This window comes from Trichechus manatus, unplaced genomic scaffold (assembly GCF_000243295.1).
Source record: "Trichechus manatus latirostris isolate Lorelei unplaced genomic scaffold, TriManLat1.0 scaffold00007, whole genome shotgun sequence".
Taxonomy (NCBI): Eukaryota; Metazoa; Chordata; class Mammalia; order Sirenia; family Trichechidae; genus Trichechus; species Trichechus manatus.
In genome coordinates this window covers 15722076-15739017 of record NW_004443943.1, presented here as the reverse complement: position 1 = coordinate 15739017, position 16942 = coordinate 15722076, and the positions used below count along the sequence as shown (strand labels likewise).

Below are 16942 nucleotides of genomic sequence, written 5' to 3'. Positions count from 1 at the left end.
TTGTATGTTGTTAGTTATGGTTTGTATCCTGTTAAAGCTGTGCATTAGGGTCTCTAGCATTGATCCTATTTTTTCTTCTATGATCTTTATAGTTTTTGGTTTTAGACTTAGGTCTTTGATCCATTTTGATGTATAGTTTTTATGTATGGTGTGAGGTATGGGTCCTGTTTCATTTTTTTTTTTGCAAATGGACATCCAATTTTGCCAGCACCATTTGTTAAAAAGACTGTCTTTTCCCCATTTGATGAACTTCGGGCCCTTGTCAAAGATCAGGTGACTGTAGGTGGACAGATTTACTTCTGGGTTCTTGATTCTGTTCCATTGGTCAATGTATCTATCATTGTACCAGTACCAAGCTGTTTTCTGCAGCTGTATATAGTAGGTTCTGAGGTCAGTTAGTGTGAGTCCTCCTACTGTATTCTTCTTCTTCAATAATGCTTTACTTATCTGGGGCCTCTTCCCTTTCCATATAAAATTAATGATTATTATTTTTATGTCTTTAAATAATATTGTTGGTATTTGGATCGGGATTGCATTGTATTTATAGATTGCTTTAGGTAGAATTGTCACTTTCACAATGTTGAATCTACCTATCCATGAGCATGGTATGTTTTTGTATTTATGTAGATCTCTTTTGGTTTCTTGCAGTAGTGTCTTGTAGTTTTATTTGTATAGTTCTTTTACATCCCTGGTTAGATTTATTCCTAAGTATTTTATTTTTGGGGGGCTATTATAAATGGTATTGATTTCCTGATTTCCTTTTCATCTTTCTGTTTGTTGGTGTATAGAAATCCAACTGATTTTTATGTGTTTATTTTGTATCCTGCTACTCTGCTTAATCTTTCTATTAGTTCCAGTAGATTTCTCATGGAGTCTTTAGGGTTTTCCATACATATAGTATCATATAATCTGCAAATAGGGACAGTTTTACTTCTTCTTTACCAACTTGGATGCCCTTTATTTTTCTTGCCTTATTGCTCTAGCTAGGGCTTCCAGCACAATGTTAAATAGGAGTGGTGATAAAGGACATCCTTGTCGTGTTCCTGTTCTCAAGGGGAATGTTTTCAGCTTCTCTCCATTTAGAATGATGTTGGATGTTGGTTTTGCATAGATGCCCTTTATTATGTTGAGGAATTTGCCTTCTATACCTATTTTATTGAGAGTCTTTATCAGGAATGAGTGTTGGACTTTGTTGAATGCCTTTTCTGCATCAATTGAGATGATCATGTGATTGTTTTCTTTTCTTTTGTTTATGTGGTGGATTACATTGATTGATTTTCTAATTCTGAACCATTCTTGTATGCCTGGTAGGACTCCTACCTGGTCGTGGTGTGTTATTTTTTTTTATACGATGCTGAATTCCACTGGCTAGAATTTTGTTGAGAATTTTTGCATCTATATTCGTAAGAGATATTGGTCTGTGATTTTCTTTTTTTGTGGTGTCTTTGCCTGGTTTTGGTACCAGGGTTATGCTGGCTTCATAGAATGAATTTGGAAGTATCCCTTCCTTTTCAATGTTCTGAAATAATTTGAGTAGTACTAGTGTAAGCTCTTTTCTGAATGTTTGATAGAATTCTCTAGTGAAGCCATCTGGGCCAGGGCTTTTTTTAACTGGGATTTTTTTTTTATTACCTTTTCAATATCTTCTCTTGTTTTGGGTTTGTTCAGATTTTCAACATCAATTTGTGGTAGTTTGGGTAGGTAGTGTGTTTCTAAGAATTTGTCCATTTCCTCTAGATTTTCAAATTTGTTGGAGTATATTTTTTCATAATACTCTGTTATGATCTTTTTTATTTCAGTTGGATCTGTTGTAATGTCCCCATTTCATTTCTTATTTGGGTTATTTGTGTCGTCTCCTGTTTTTCTTTTGTCAGTTTGGCTAGTGGTGTGTCGATTTCGTTGATCCTTTCAAAGAACCAACTTTTGGTTTTGTTGATTCTTTCTATTTTTTTCTATTCTCTATTTCACTTATTTCTGCTCTGATCTTTATTATTTCCTTTCTTCTGGTGGCTGTAGGCTTCTTTTGCTGTTCTCTGTTTGTTCAGGTTGTGTAGCTAATGTTTTGATTTTGTCCCTTTCTTCTTGTTTGATGTGTGTGTCTATTGCTATAAATTGACCTCTGATCACTGCCTTTGCTATATCCCAAAGGTTTTAGTATGATGTGTTTTCATTCTCATTTGATTTAAGGAATTTTTTGATTCCATCTTTGATTTCTTCTATTACCCAGTGGTTCTTAAGCAGGGTGTTATTTAGTTTCCATGTAATTAATTTTTCTTCCTTGCTCTTCCTGTTGTTAATTTCTACTTTGATGGTGTCGTGATCAGAGAAGATACTTTGTATTATCTCAGTGTTTTGAATTTTGTTGAGGGTTACTTTGTGGTCTAAGGCGTGGTCTATTTTGAAGAACGTTCCATGTGTGTTGGAAAAGAATGTGTACTTTGCAGCTATTGGATGGAGCATTCTATATATGTGTATGAGGTCAAGTTGGCTGATTGTGGCCTTTAGATCTTCTGTATCTTTGTTGAGTTTCTTTCTAGCCATTCTGTCTTTTACCAAGAGTGGTGTGTTGAAGTCTCCTACTATTATAGTGGAATTGTCAATTTCTCTTTTCAGTGCTGTTTAGAGTTTGTTTTATGTATTTTGGAGCTCTGTTATTTGGTGCATTATTATGGTTATGTCTTCATGATGGATCGTCCCTTTAATCATGATGGAGTGCCCTTCTTTGTCTTTTATGGTGTATTTTGTTTTAAAGTCTATTTAATCTGAGATTAGTATTGTCACTCCTCTTTTTTGGTAGCTGCTTGATACATTTTTTTCCATCCTTTGATTTTTAATAAATTTATGTCTCTGTTTCTAAGGTGTGTCTCTTGTAGACAGCCTATTGACGGATCCTGTTTTTTTAATCCATTCTGTCATTCTCTGTCTCTTTATGGGTGCATTTAGGCCATTTACATTCACTGTAATTATTGATAGGTGTGAGTTTATTGTTGTTATTTTGTAGTGCTTTTTTTGTGGTGCTGACGATTTCTTTGTTCCTCTTACTGTCCTTGCTGAATTCCTTTTGTTCATGGATTTTTTTTCATTTCTTTTGTTTTTGTAGATTTTGTTTTTAATGAGACTTTATGTTTTTCTTCTTTATTTTGATGAGTAGGTTTGTTAACTTTCTTTGTGTTTCCCTTGAAATTTACCCTTATCTTCCTAGGTTTGAACCAGTCTATTATTACTTGGTATTGCTTTGCCTTTCTCTCCATTAGAAAGTTCTATACCTACACCATTTATTCCATCTTTTATTGTTCTGACGTTGTTGTCATTTGCAGATTAACCTATCTGGTTCCCCGCTGTAAATCTTTTGGTTTTGAACAGTCCTTGAGAGTTCATTTCCTAGGTTGGTATATGGCTGGTGTGATCTTGTGTCCTATATTCAGGCTGTCGTCTGATGTTGTTTGTTCTCAAACCGAAGGACTCCCTTTAATAATTCTTGTAAGTTTGATTTGGTTTTTACATATTTCTTTAATTATGTTCATCTGGAACTGTCTTAATTTCACCATCATATTTGAACGAGAGTTTTGCAGGATATATTATTCTTGGCCAGCAATTTTTTTCTTTCAAGGTTTTATATATGTCATCCCATTGGCTTCTTGCCTACAGGGTTCTGCCAAGTATTCAGAGTTTAGTCTTGTTGTTTCCCCTCTGTATTTGACTTTTCATTTTTCTCGAGCTGTTCTCAGGATTCTTTCTTTGTCTTTGGTTTTAGTGAGTGTGATTATGATATGCCTTGGTGATTTTCTTTTGGGGTCTATCCTATATGGGGTTCGTTGAGCTTCTTGGATGGTCGGCTTTTCATCTTTCATGATATTAGGGAAGTTTTCTGTCAGCAATTCTTCAATGATCCTCTCTGTGTTTTCTGTTTTCTCCCCCTGTTCTGGAACTTCGATCACAGGCACATTTTTGCTTTTGGTTGTATCCCACATAATTCTCAGTGTTTCTTCATTTTTCTTTTTTCTGATTTTTCTTCAAAGTTGTATCCAAGTGTTTGTCTTCAATTTTGCTGATCCTGTCTTCCATTGTTTCAAACCTGTTCCTCAACTCTTCTATGACACGGTTTCTGAAATCTTGTTTTTATCTTTTGGATTTCTAATTGTTGTTTCTGTATGATTTCTAGTTGTGAATTTATTTTAGCATTTTGTTCCTGTATTATTTTCCTGAATTTTTCCTTTTTTTGTCTGTATTTTCCATGAATTTGTCTGCCTTTTCCATGAATTTGTCTATTTTTTCCCCTCATTTTTGTCTGCTTTTTGCTTCAACTCTTGGATAGCTCTGAATATTAGAGACTTGAATTCCCTATCAGGTAGTTCTAGTGCCTTTTCTTCTACTGGAAAGTCATCTTGTGTTTTATTTTGGATGCCTATTGGAACCATCCTGTCCTATTTTTTTAAATGTTTTGATATTGTCTGCTGTCTTTGGGACATTCAGTAGTTATTTTCTTCGTTTATTGATTGTACATTTGTTCGTTTTGTCTTGCTTTTTTGTTGGTTTAGTTACGTCCAAGCAGGTGGGCTGTGTGTTCTTTGTTGTTTGCTCATCTGTGGACATGATATTTGTCACCTCCTTGTCCAGTGGGCGGGGCCAGTCACCCAGCTCTGGTGTAGCAGGGCAGGAGGGCAGGTCCAACTGACGGGGACAGGCTGGGATGGGCTGTTTTTGGCACGTACTTGGGCTGACAAGATGAACTAGTAGTCAGCACAGAGAAGGTTCCAGTAGGTTGTGCCTGTGCTGCTCAGGAGTGAAATATTCAGCACACGGTGTAGATAGGCAGGAGGTAAGGGAATGGGGAGGTTGTGATGTGTGGATCTAGGTTGAGAATGGAAAAGAAGAGAGAGAGGAGAGAGGGACAGGAGCAAAAAAAAAGTGCTGAGGGAGCTTGCCTTTGGAGTGGAGAGACAAGAAACTGAGAAATGGAGAAAAACAGAAAGGAAAAAATAAAGTAATTAATTTAAAAAAACTAATGAAAAAATATTTTTAATTAAAAATTGATTTAAAAAAATGCCCCCAGGGATCTCACAGGCGCAGCTGCACAGACCATGGAGCAGCTCCCAAGCTGTGCAGTATAGACCGGCTATAAGGGGTGGAGATGATACATAGTGCCAGGTACTCAGGAGACAGTAAAAGAAGGTAAGTAAGAAGAAACAAGAAACTGAAAAATGAAGAAAAATAAAAGGAAAAAAGAAACAGAAAACAAACCAAAAAAAGAAAAAGAAAAAATAAAAAAAGAGCCCCCAGTGATCACACCAGCGTGGCCACATGAACTGGGGAAAGAGCTCAGGGAAGCAGTTTCGCAGCTGAGCAGGGCTTCACAGTGTGTCAAGAAGAAGAAAATACAGCACACGGAGAGAGAAAGGAGGGAGAGGAGGTGAGAGGCAAGGAAGAAACCAAAAGAGGATGAAAAAAGCAGTACCAGCAACAAGGAAATGGCACTGAAGGAGCCAGCCGGTGTGGGTGGGGTGAATTTGCACAACACGGAACCAGTACCTCCTGTGCCGTGGTCGCAGCTGGCTGGGGAGCGTTGGATCAGCGCTCCAGGAAACTGGGAATCCGCCTGCTGGGAAGCAGCAAATTGGCCTGCTGGGAAGTAGTGGACCAGCTAGCTGGGAAGCAGCGAAGGTTGAGCAGGGGGAGGCAGGTTGTGGGGTGGGAAAGCATGTCTTTCTGGTTACCAGGTGCTCTGTCTCCTGCTGGGAGCTCCGTGAACCTGCTTTCCCCTTCTCCCTATCCACTGATCTCCATCATGATCCAAGATGGTCAATCCATGCTGCATTAGCTGATAGGGGACCTCCGCTCGTAACTCTTCTTGCTGTCTGTTCTCTGTCAGTTTCTTGTACCATTCTGTGCTTGGTTGAGTTCTTTATCTCTTCATTTAATGCTTAGGGTTCCAAGATTGACATTTGTCTCTGTTTTTAGTTTTTCAGGTTTTTGCTGTGGAGGGACGGTGTCGTGCTTCTGTCTACTGCACCATGTTCCCAGAATTCCCCTTTTCTTTCTTTCTTTTTTTTTTTATGAAAAAAGAAGTTAACATACCAATAATCTGTATGAAAATTTTTCTGGATTTTTAAAAATTTACTTGGTATTTTATAGTTATTTGCCCTCACCCAGTTTATCAACAATAAGTTAGCAACTCACCTTTACTGAAATTCTCCAAAGCATTCAGCCTAGCTTTCAAAGTAACAAAATCTGTCCTTTTTCCCTGCATTAGTAAATCATTGATTTAATTAAACTATATACTAATGTAACAAAGTCAATAAGCATAGACAGATCTGGATGCAACTCGAATACTGATAAACCTAAACCTCAACAAGATGGAATAGAAGTGGGATGCGTGTTCATCATGTGTTGAACACCATTCAGGATTGTTTAGAGAGGAGGTGGAGAGAGTCAGTTATCCGGCAGGCCGATCGAATGGAAACCACTTAAAGGATTATACCAGAAATATATCACAAAACATGACTTTGATACATAATATTCAAGCCTTTGGATATTACATAATTTACTTAACAGATCCCACATTTTTAGGTACCATAATGAAATGCTGTGCATATAATATTTGCCTATATTTTTGATTATTTTCTTAAAACATTTTCCTAGAAGTGGGTTAACCTACTGTGTCCAAGAATAGGAACATTTTCAATTTTTTGACCCATATGTCCAAATTTTTTTAAAAGATTTTAACAATTTACACTCCAACAGTGGTATATGAGAGTTCTCATCTGAAAAGCAAACTCACTAGGGCCGAGGTCACTTCTTAGACAAAAATAAAACAAAGCAAAACAAAAAAAAGTAAACAAACAAAAATCCTTGACAGTTTACTATGTAAAACATATTACTTTGTTTTTAATTTGCATCTTATTTTCTAAAAATTGATTGCAAAATAAAAATTGAATAAAGATTTCAATCCATGGGACAAATTGCTCGTGTTCATCACATTATAAAAAAGCTAGGAAATCATTCTTTATTCCCCTTTTGTAAAGGATAAATGTAAATTGTCTTAAGTATAAATGGGCCAGTTTATAACAGAGGTTTTCCATAAGGGTTATTAAAATACGGACAGGAGGCCAAGGAGACTGCTAAGTCTTTTTGTAAACAGGGCCCACTCAAGTTTGCAGTCCGAGTGCTAGAAGACTGGGAGGTCAACCATAAGACCTCCCACGTCCTCTCTGGTTCTATCAACCCATGTGTTGCCCTCCTTTATCTTCCTGTCTTTCTTTACCATGCTGTTGAGAGAGATCTATATCTGTATGAAATAATGCCAACTCTACTCCAAGTTGAGAAAAAGTTTGCACCACTGCCTTTTTCTTAGCTTCTACCTTGCTAGTGTCTGAAGGATTTCCAATGTGAAACTGTTTTTGCATTTCAAATTAACAGATTTTTGAAAATGTTGGTTTTTGTCCGTTGCTTTTCTAACTCATCTAGCTATTCAACTGCAAAATTCAAATGTATTTTGCAAGCTTCAGTGCAAGGACAAACAGCTTTCTTAGAGAACTTTTGACAGTAGGGAAGTGCTGAGACACATCTCTGAAGGGTGGAAATCCCTTGCTTTCAGAGTGTCACAATTATTGTGATCATCAGTTCTGATGTAAAAACTCAACGCTCACAAATGAGTGTTCCTTTACTCCTAAAAAATGGAGCTAAATAGACAAATCCTCTCATTTCAGAGGTATATGTCATTTGTAAATTATATTTATTCATACCACATCAACCAAGTGTGATAAAGATGAATTAAACTGGTCTTAGGAAAATAATCTCATAGATTTTTTTCCCTTCTGTAATGTTATAATGCAGGGGAACCAAAAGCTCTGAAAATATTTTATTTATTATTACTATATTCTACTCCTCGCCCTGATTTTCATTCTAAACTCTGGACATTTTGAGAAACATACCAGCAGGACATGGCTGACAGCATAGGTGCTGCTCATGATTTGGGGATGCAAGATACAGGCCTTTCCTGCATCCAGCATCCTTTTTAGTAATATTCTTCGTCAATTCCAACCCCTTATGGTTGACAGCATTCACTTGGGCATTATCACTTCCAGCAATCAAGGTGAATATCTATAAAAGAAAATCATAAAGAACATTTTACTGACTTCTGAACTAAGCCACTTGGTAAACAGGTATATCCAAAAAACCTGTTGCTGTCAAGTCGATTCTGACTCATAGCGACCCTACAGGACAGAGTAGAACTGCCCCATAGGGTTTCCAAGGAGTGACTGGTGGATTCAAACTGCTGACCTTTTGATTGATAGCCAAGCTCTTAACCACTGCACCACTAGGGCTTCAAACAGGTATAACCTACCCAAAATTGCTGTATCTGCCGTGGCACAGCCAAAGCCAGTGTGGGCTCTGTCCTTTTCCTGACTCACGTCCAAGAAAGGAGCAGATCAACTGCATGGCAGCCAAGGCCTCAGGTTCTCTAGCCACACTGGGAACAGCATCATGGATGGTAGGAGCCAAGGAGCTGGACTTAAAAGTGAACACTGGCTTCCACTTACCAAGCCTGTGACTGGAGTAAAGTCACTTAAGTTCTCTGAGTCTCGGTTTCTTTATTTATAAAGTGAAAATCACCTCTTCCTCATAGTTTTGTTGTGAGAATGTAAAAGGATAATACATGTAATGCTCTTAACTCAGTACGTGGCACGTAATAAAGAAATGCCTAATAAATGGTATCATCATCATCATCAAGTTCCAGTGAGAGGCAGCAGAGTGGAGCAGGAAAAAGTATGAAATTTAGAAATGACTGGAGTTTGAAACCCAGCTCTGCTACCAAAACTGTGTGACCTTAGGCAAGTTATAAAACCTCTCTGAGTCTCAATGTCTTCATCTGTGAAGTAAGAACAGTACTTTCTGTCTTAAAGGATTGTTGTGAGGATAAAATGTGATAAAGTCTACCAAAGCCAGTATTTAGCTTATAGCATGTTCTACTTCTTCCCTTTTTATATATGGCCACTGAATCAACAGTTGTGGTTGATTCCTTACTTGAGTTTCCTAAGTATTTATTTTTTGTCTCTCTAAACATAAAGTCAAATAATCTCTCCTCTTATATAACATATGTAAATTCTATTTCGAATGACACACACACAAATTAACTACTAGTTTTAAGTTTTGTTTTCCAGAGGTTATTTTTCAAAGTTTTCGTGGCATAGCTTATTCATTTATTTATTTATTGTATAGCAATAATACCAACATCTTCTGAGTCAAGAACTAAATGTTCCACACTTATAAATCACTGCCATAGGAGCCCCCACCTCTTCCCTGTTAACCTTTCCCTCTCTGTCACCAATGCCTGTACCTCCTTTGGGTCACAGGATACCATGGGGCCTCTCACTGAGGAAGGAGGGATGACAGTGATGTGATTGTCCACTTTTGCTCCTTGGATGGATGCATTTCTAATATCCAGACTTCCAAGCAGGAAAATGACATCAAAACACCAAGAAATTATCTCACTTGTCCAGGTGTACTCACTAGCAAAAGGTAGTAGAGCTAGAACTTGTTGAAGCCTCCTAACTCCTATTACAGTCTTCTTTCCCCTACCCAAACTGGTGAATTTAACATAGACTATAGCTCATTGTCAATATATGAACAATTACATGTATGGAACAAATGGAACTGGCACACAGATCAGAAAAATTATGCCTAAATGTTCAGGCTTTATACTAAACCATCACCTCTTCAATCCAGCAGGCATTTCTTGAACACTAGTATGTTCCAGGTTCTGAGAATACAGAGAAGAATAGCACTGATTATAATGGAAAATGAATGTTAAGTTTCAAAAACCAGATTTGCACATGGACATGTGAAGTATAATGCATTAATAATTCGGGGCTGTTCTATACTTTATATTTGCATGACTTATTTTTCAAAACACATTCAAATCTGTAATCTTTTCTAAGGCACAACATACAGCTTGGAACAAAAAAATCTTTATTAGCATCAATTGTTTTTTCAGGATAACAGTTCACCACTTTTTACAGTAGAAGGTCATCCTGTCATCCTGCTAACACTAGCTGTTCTTCTGGATCAGAGAATCAATACCTAGTGGTTGGTAAATGAATTGAGAACTCTAGGAAATAATCATGGGATTGAAAGCGTCAGTTACTTGGGCATTATCACTTATAGCAATCGAGGTAAATAATAATAGAATTGAAAATCCTAAAAATTTGAATCTTGATTTGTTTGTTCAAATGGAAATGATTCAAATTTTTGGGCTCCTTCCAAAAGATCCCAGCCTTGAAAACCCCATGGAGCAGTGCTACTCTGCACACATGGGGTCGCCATGAGCCAGAATGGACTGGACAGCAACTATCAACAGCAACAATTCCACAACAATCTCATTGTTCTATTTGACAGTCAAGGATTAATTTTACAAAGTTTGGTATTCCAGACATTGCCAACACATGGAAATTTTCAAACCAGTGTGAAAATGTCTCTGTAGTTAGAAGAAATCCGTAAGTCCTGTCTGCAACAGATAATTGAAACTGAATTGAAACAATCAAACTGAGTAGGAACAATTCTTTTCTCCTGCCAGCCACCTTCAATGTTGTGAAGAAAAGTGCTAATAGGGAAGTATTATTTGTTTTCCTTGTCTTTCAATTCTGGTTTCTTACCAGAAACTGAAAAAAAAAAAAAAAAATCACAGATTAAATTCAAAAGGATTTAGAGGGATTAGACTAGTCAAAATTCATACATTAAAGGCACTCAGACTTGATATCCAATAGAACGTGTGTGTGCATGCATGTCCTGTCCTCCTTCGTATGCTAATTTTACCCAGTATTCATAAGATAGTATTATGAGCAAGTCCACATTCCTAATTTAAATGGTCAAGTATTCAGGGGGAACAGTACATTTATTGATTTTTAGCCATTAGTGCTATTTCTGGAAAAATGTACATATACTCAACTTACTCAAGCTGCCTAAAAGAAATACACTGTATTTCCTAATTCATTTTGGTTTAGCTTTGACATTTCTGATTAGAAATCAAAGTCCAATGTCCAAAATACATTCAGAATCTGAGAAACCAGGAGTAGAGCAGTGAAGAGACAAAATATGTTCGCCATGAACCACAGATACCAGCCCCAACCCCATCACTTATTTAATCACGCCTGCTTTGCAGAGTTGAATTACAGGAAAACTTTGTTACTCAGTTAACGTCAAAGAATTATGTCAAGTGCAAAATAGAAAGATGAGTCTGAAGAGTATGTTGTGACTGTTTCATGATGTGATACAAGCACCTCTCCATATAGCTTGCTACAATATGTATTTTTTTTATAAAGTTTTGCATGACTTCAGGTTTGCAGTATGCAAGATTTAACCCTAACTTTCCTGGCAGAAACTGGGGCGTTTTTACTGTAACAAGGCAGGAAACCCACAAAGAACTAAATTCTCTGAATGTTTGATTTTTTTTTTTTTTTCCAGAAAAGCTGAAAAGGCCTGAAAAATGGGTTAAACCAAAGATTTGAAAAGTCGATAAATTAAGGCAATTAATAAATGGAAAAAAAAGTGAAGAATAAAAATTATTTTCAAACTCCATCATAATAAAGACTAAAAAATCAGAGAAACCTCAATGTGTACTCTGCAAATACTTCCTGAGTACTTACTATACGCAATAGAACAGTGAACAAACAGATAGTCTCTGCTTTCAAAGGGTTTATATGCAAGTGGAGGCAGATGATCAAAAAACAAAAAAAATGTGTCATGGAGGGACACCCCAAACCCAAACCCACTGCCATTGAGTTGATTCCAACTCACAGAGACCCTATAGGACAGAGTAGAAATGCCCCATAGGGTTTCCAAGGCTGTAATCTTTATGAAAGCAGACTGCCACATCTTTCTCCTGTGGAGCGGCTGGTAGGTTCAAACTGCTGACTTTTCCATTAGCAGCCAAGCACTTAACCACTGCACCACCAGGGCTCCTTATGGAGGGACAAATGCTATTTAAATGAATAAAACAAACTTAGGGGACGCGGACAGTTTGAGATGTGGGCAGTGCTGTTTTAGAAAGAGTAGTCTGGGAAAGCCATCAGATAAGATGACATTTGGGCAGTGGCTTGATGGCAGTGTGGATGGACATCTGGAGAAGGGCTTTCTAGGCAGGTTACACCAGAGGCTTTATGGGAACTTGACTTTGCAAAAATGGACAAATACCTGAGATCCTCAGCAAAACATTACCAGCAGTTATTAAAAGAAGTAAAAAGCAGTGTCTCCTGAACCTCACAAGTTAACTTCTTTAAGTCTTAGGGCCAAAGTGGGATCCTACAGTTACTACAACCAGAGATGCTGCAATCTCACAGAACGCTGGAATGACAAAGCAGAAAGGGACCAGAAACATCAAATGGGGACACTAAGACCAGAAAGTTTCACTGAATACCAAGGGCACTCGGTCAATTCTGCTCACATGCAGCTGGAGAAAACAGAAACTAATGTCCCGAGGACAGTGTGCTCAGTGCATGGAGTATGTGCATTGGAAGAGAACAAAATTCACAAAAAGAGTTCTCTGTTTTCCTCCAGGCTTTTTCTTCAAACTCTTAATCCTTGCAACTATTTTAATTTTTTAACAAGATCAATTCTGATTTAATAGGGGACTATTAAATGAATCCTATATGCCAATTTAAAGTATCAATGTGACTATATTATGTCCCAGAGTTATTAAAAATAAAAATTAATAAGAGCTATTATTATAGTTAGGCGCCCTGGTGGCACAGTGGTTAAGAGCAACGACGAGCTACAGCTGCTAACCAAAAGATCGGCAGTTCGAATCCACCAGCTACTCCTTGGAAACTCTATGGAGCAGTTCTACTTTATCTTATAGGGTCGCTATGAGTCAGAATCTACTTGAGGGCAACAGGTTTGGTTAACGGGTATTATTACAGTCATATAAGGAGTCTCTGAAAATTCCATGCAAATAGTATTGTAAAATAAACAAAGCTGGAGCACTCTTAATTTACTTCCAATGATGGTAAATAATGAGGAATGTGGCCACATGTCAGTGTGTGTGTTTGTGCATGTGTGCGCATATAGGCGTGTGGGGATCTATGGCTAAGGTCTAGAAGTAAATTAATGGCACAGGCCAGGACGTGGGACACTATCATCAGTGAAGTCTGCTTCAGATTTTTATTAAAGCCAGCACTCTCTTTTGATACTGATGTCCACTATTTGTCAAATTTACTAGAAAGACTTCAGATACCTCTCTCTATTATAGTACAGGTACAATGTTGTTGTTATTGTCTTATACCTTCAAGTCAATTCCACTCATGATAATCCCATGTATTACAGGGTAGAAGTGCTCCATAGGGTTTTCTTGGCTGTAATCTTTACATAAGCAGATTGCCAGGCCTTTCTTTCTGTGGTGCTGCTGGGTAGGTTCGAACCAACAAAAGTATAAATTTAAGTATACTATCATATTTTCCTTTAAAAATTTTTGTCCCTAAACCTTTACTTTTTAGGATGCATTTTAATAAATATCCCTTTGATTTCTGAAATCTAATGAAATAAAAATATACTTAAAAAATAAGAATATCACAATTGGAAAAAATGTCTTATCTTTTTAGATGTCTAATATTCCTGAAAGGAGCCCTGGTGGCACAATGGTTAAGTGCTCAGCTGCTAATGGAAAGATTGGCAGTTTGAACCCACCCAAAGGCTCTGTAGAAGAAAGACCTGGAAATATGCTCCCTTAAAGATTACAGGCTAGAAACCTCTATGTAGCAGTTCTACTTTGTCACATAGGGTCACCATGAGTTGGCTACAACATATCTGACAAGGGTCTAATCTCTAAAATCTATAGAGTACTTCAACACTTCAACAACAAAAAGACAAATAATCCATTAAAAAATGGGCAAAAGATATGAACAGACACTTCGCCAAAGAAGACATTCAGGTGAATAACAGGCACGTGAGGAAATGCTCGTGATCATTAGCTACTAGAGAAATGCAAATCAAAACTACAATGAGATACCATCTCACCCCAATATATTACTGGCATGAATCAAAAAAACAGAAAGTAACAAATGTTGGAGAAGTTGCAGAGCGACTGGAACTCTTATGCACTACTGGTGGAGTGTAAAATGGTACAACCACTATGGAAAACAATATGGCACCTCCTTAAAAAGCTAGAAATAGAAATATCATACGATCCAGCAATCCCACTCCTAGGAATATATCCTAGAGAAATAAGAGCCATCACATGAATGGACATAAGCACACCTATGTTCATTGCAGCATTATTCACAATAGCATAAAGATGGAAACAACCTAAGTGCCCATCAACAGATGAATGGATAAACAAATTATGGTACATACACACAATGGAATACTAAGCAATGATAAAGAACAATGATGAATCTGTGAAACATCTCACAACATGGATGAATCTGGAGGGCACTATGCTGAGTGAAATAAGTCAATCACAAAAGGATAAATATTGTATGAGACTACCATTATAAAAACCAAAAAAAAGGTTTAAAAAAAAAAAACACTGCCATCAAGTTGATTCCAACTCATAGTGGCCCCATAGCATTTCCAAGGCTGTAAATCTCTATGGAAGCAGACGACCATATCTTTCTTCCACGGAGCCACTGGTAGTTTCGAACCACCGACCTTTTGGTTAGCAGTCGATCGCTTTAACCACTGCGCCACCAGGGCTTCTTAAGAAAAGGTTTACACACAGAAAAAAACAATCTTTGATGGTTACAAGGCAGGGAGGGGTAGGGAGAGGAAATCACTAACTAGATAGTAGGCAAGTGGTAACTTTGGTGAAGGGGAAGACACACAATATATGGGAAGTCAGCACAACTTGACCAAGGCAAAGTCATAGAAGCTTCCTAGACACATCCAAACACCTTGAGGGACCGAGTTACTGGGGCTGAGGGCTGGGGACCATTGTCTCAGGGGGCATTTAGGTCAATTGGCATAATATTGTTCAGAAAGAAAATGTTCTACCTTCTACTTTGGTTGAGTAGCATCTGGGTCTTAAAAGCTTGTGAGCAGCCATCTAAGATACATCTATTGATCCCAGCATATTCAGAGAAAAGGGTAATGAAAAAAACCAAAGACACAAATAAAATATTAGTCCAAAGGGCTGATAGACTCATGAACTACAGCTTCCCCCAGCCTGAGCCCAGAAGAACTAGATGGTGCCTGGCTATCATTACAGATTGTTCTGAGAGAGGTCACAATAGAGGGTACTGGGCAGAACAGGAGAAAAATGTAGAACAAAATTCATATTCAAAAAAAAGACTAGACTTACTGGTCTGATGGTGATTGGAGAAACCCCTGAGACTAGGGCCCCCAGATACCCTGCTAAGTCAGAGCTGAAGCCACTCCCAAAGTTCACCCCTTACCCAAAGATTAGACAGGCCTATAAAACAAACAATAACATGCATGAGGAACATGCTTCTTGGTTCAATCAAGTATATGAGACTAAATGGGCAACACCTGCCTATAATCAAAAAGAAGACGGCAGGAAGGGACATGAAAACTGGATGAATCAACACCAAGAACCCACAGTGGAAAGGGAAACGGGGAGAGTGCTGACATATTTCAGAGATTGCAATTAATGTCCCAAATTTTTTGAATGAAAAACTAATTTGTGCTGTGAACTTTCACCTAAAACACAATAAAATTAAAAAAAAAAAAAAGACTGAGTCGACAGATGACTGGAACAGGAATAGTCAGTGAGATTTTTCAATACTCAGCACAGACAGGAGATTGCAAATGGATTAACACGTTATCGTGACAGCAATTAGCTCTACAGTCATCACTGTGAAGTATTTTACTTCTAATCAAAGCTCAGAAGGGAGTTTATTCAAGGTGACAATTGTGCTCAGCTACTGCAGAAAAATGCACCAGACAATTCAACACTGGGGGTTAGGGTTTAAGAAAGTGAAAGGAAAAGGAGCAAAAGAGGAAAATTTCAAGGAAAAAACATTGAGCCAAAATTATTTTTAACTCATCAAAATGTTCCTAGTATTCATTTCTAGTTGGCAATACTATGAGTGACTTTTTTTCTTCATTTTGTGTAGCTCATCTGGTTTTTCTACAATGCACATGTGTTAGTTGTATGATAAAAATAATCAATGGGGCAAATTTAGAGGTGGCAGGACTGTGTTAAGCCTATGTAAATCTATGTTGATTTATCATTCGTGTTATTCTTTTTTAATGAGATTAGAAAAATAATGGGTAATAATGGTAGCGAATTCACAATAGCTTACCTAGCATTTGGAAAGTGAATTTTTTTAGTCTTTAAATTATCATTTACCCTTTCATATAAATCTTTTCGCTCTTCTAGGTTTTTTTAGTGGTCTTATAATTTTACTAAATTGAACTTCATAATAAACATTAACCGTTGTTTAATTGGCTATTTCTTTCACCTATTATTACTAGGGCTATCTTATTTATGTTTGGCCCACTGAGATGAAGTATATCACCATTCATAATAGCAATGTTGTTTTTGAAGAAAATTCCATTTTCTTTTTGAAGTAAAATCTTTGAACAAAGAGATGTGTCACACTAACGGGAATTTATCTTTTTAATTTATGAAATCAAAAGCACATTGTACAAATCAGCACAAACTGGTAACTATAGTTTGCAGTAAATTCTATCTCGCATTTAATCTTGTTTTTCTTAAAGAATACTCACGAGACCTGATAGATTTCTATGGAGAAAATAACAACACTTGAGTTCTTGGGCTGTTATGAGATGATAAGACAAACAAAATGAATCTCAGAATTTAGCATTTCATTGTGCTATTACCGAACTGTGAGTAAATAGATATATTTCTTAGATTAGCATTCATTTGTACACATCTACAAAGCACATAGGCTGACTTTCTTGTGTGGCTTACAAACTGACTGAAAAATTCCAGTAATGCAGACTGATTGCTTAGTCACCCATGGAGACT

The 16942-nt window shown here is 37.3% G+C and overlaps 1 protein-coding gene across 3 annotated transcripts in view; it reads right to left on the bottom strand.

The window, feature by feature from the left end:
• Positions 1 to 16942, bottom strand: part of FAS (Fas cell surface death receptor) — a 49747-nt gene that overhangs the window by 21189 nt on the left and 11616 nt on the right. For all 3 annotated transcript variants that reach the window (XM_023739854.1, XM_023739856.1, XM_023739857.1), the window contains exon 2: positions 7932 to 8100. In XM_023739854.1, coding sequence (XP_023595622.1) covers positions 7932 to 8100 — 169 coding nt within the window. The remainder of the gene's footprint in view (positions 1 to 7931; positions 8101 to 16942) is intronic.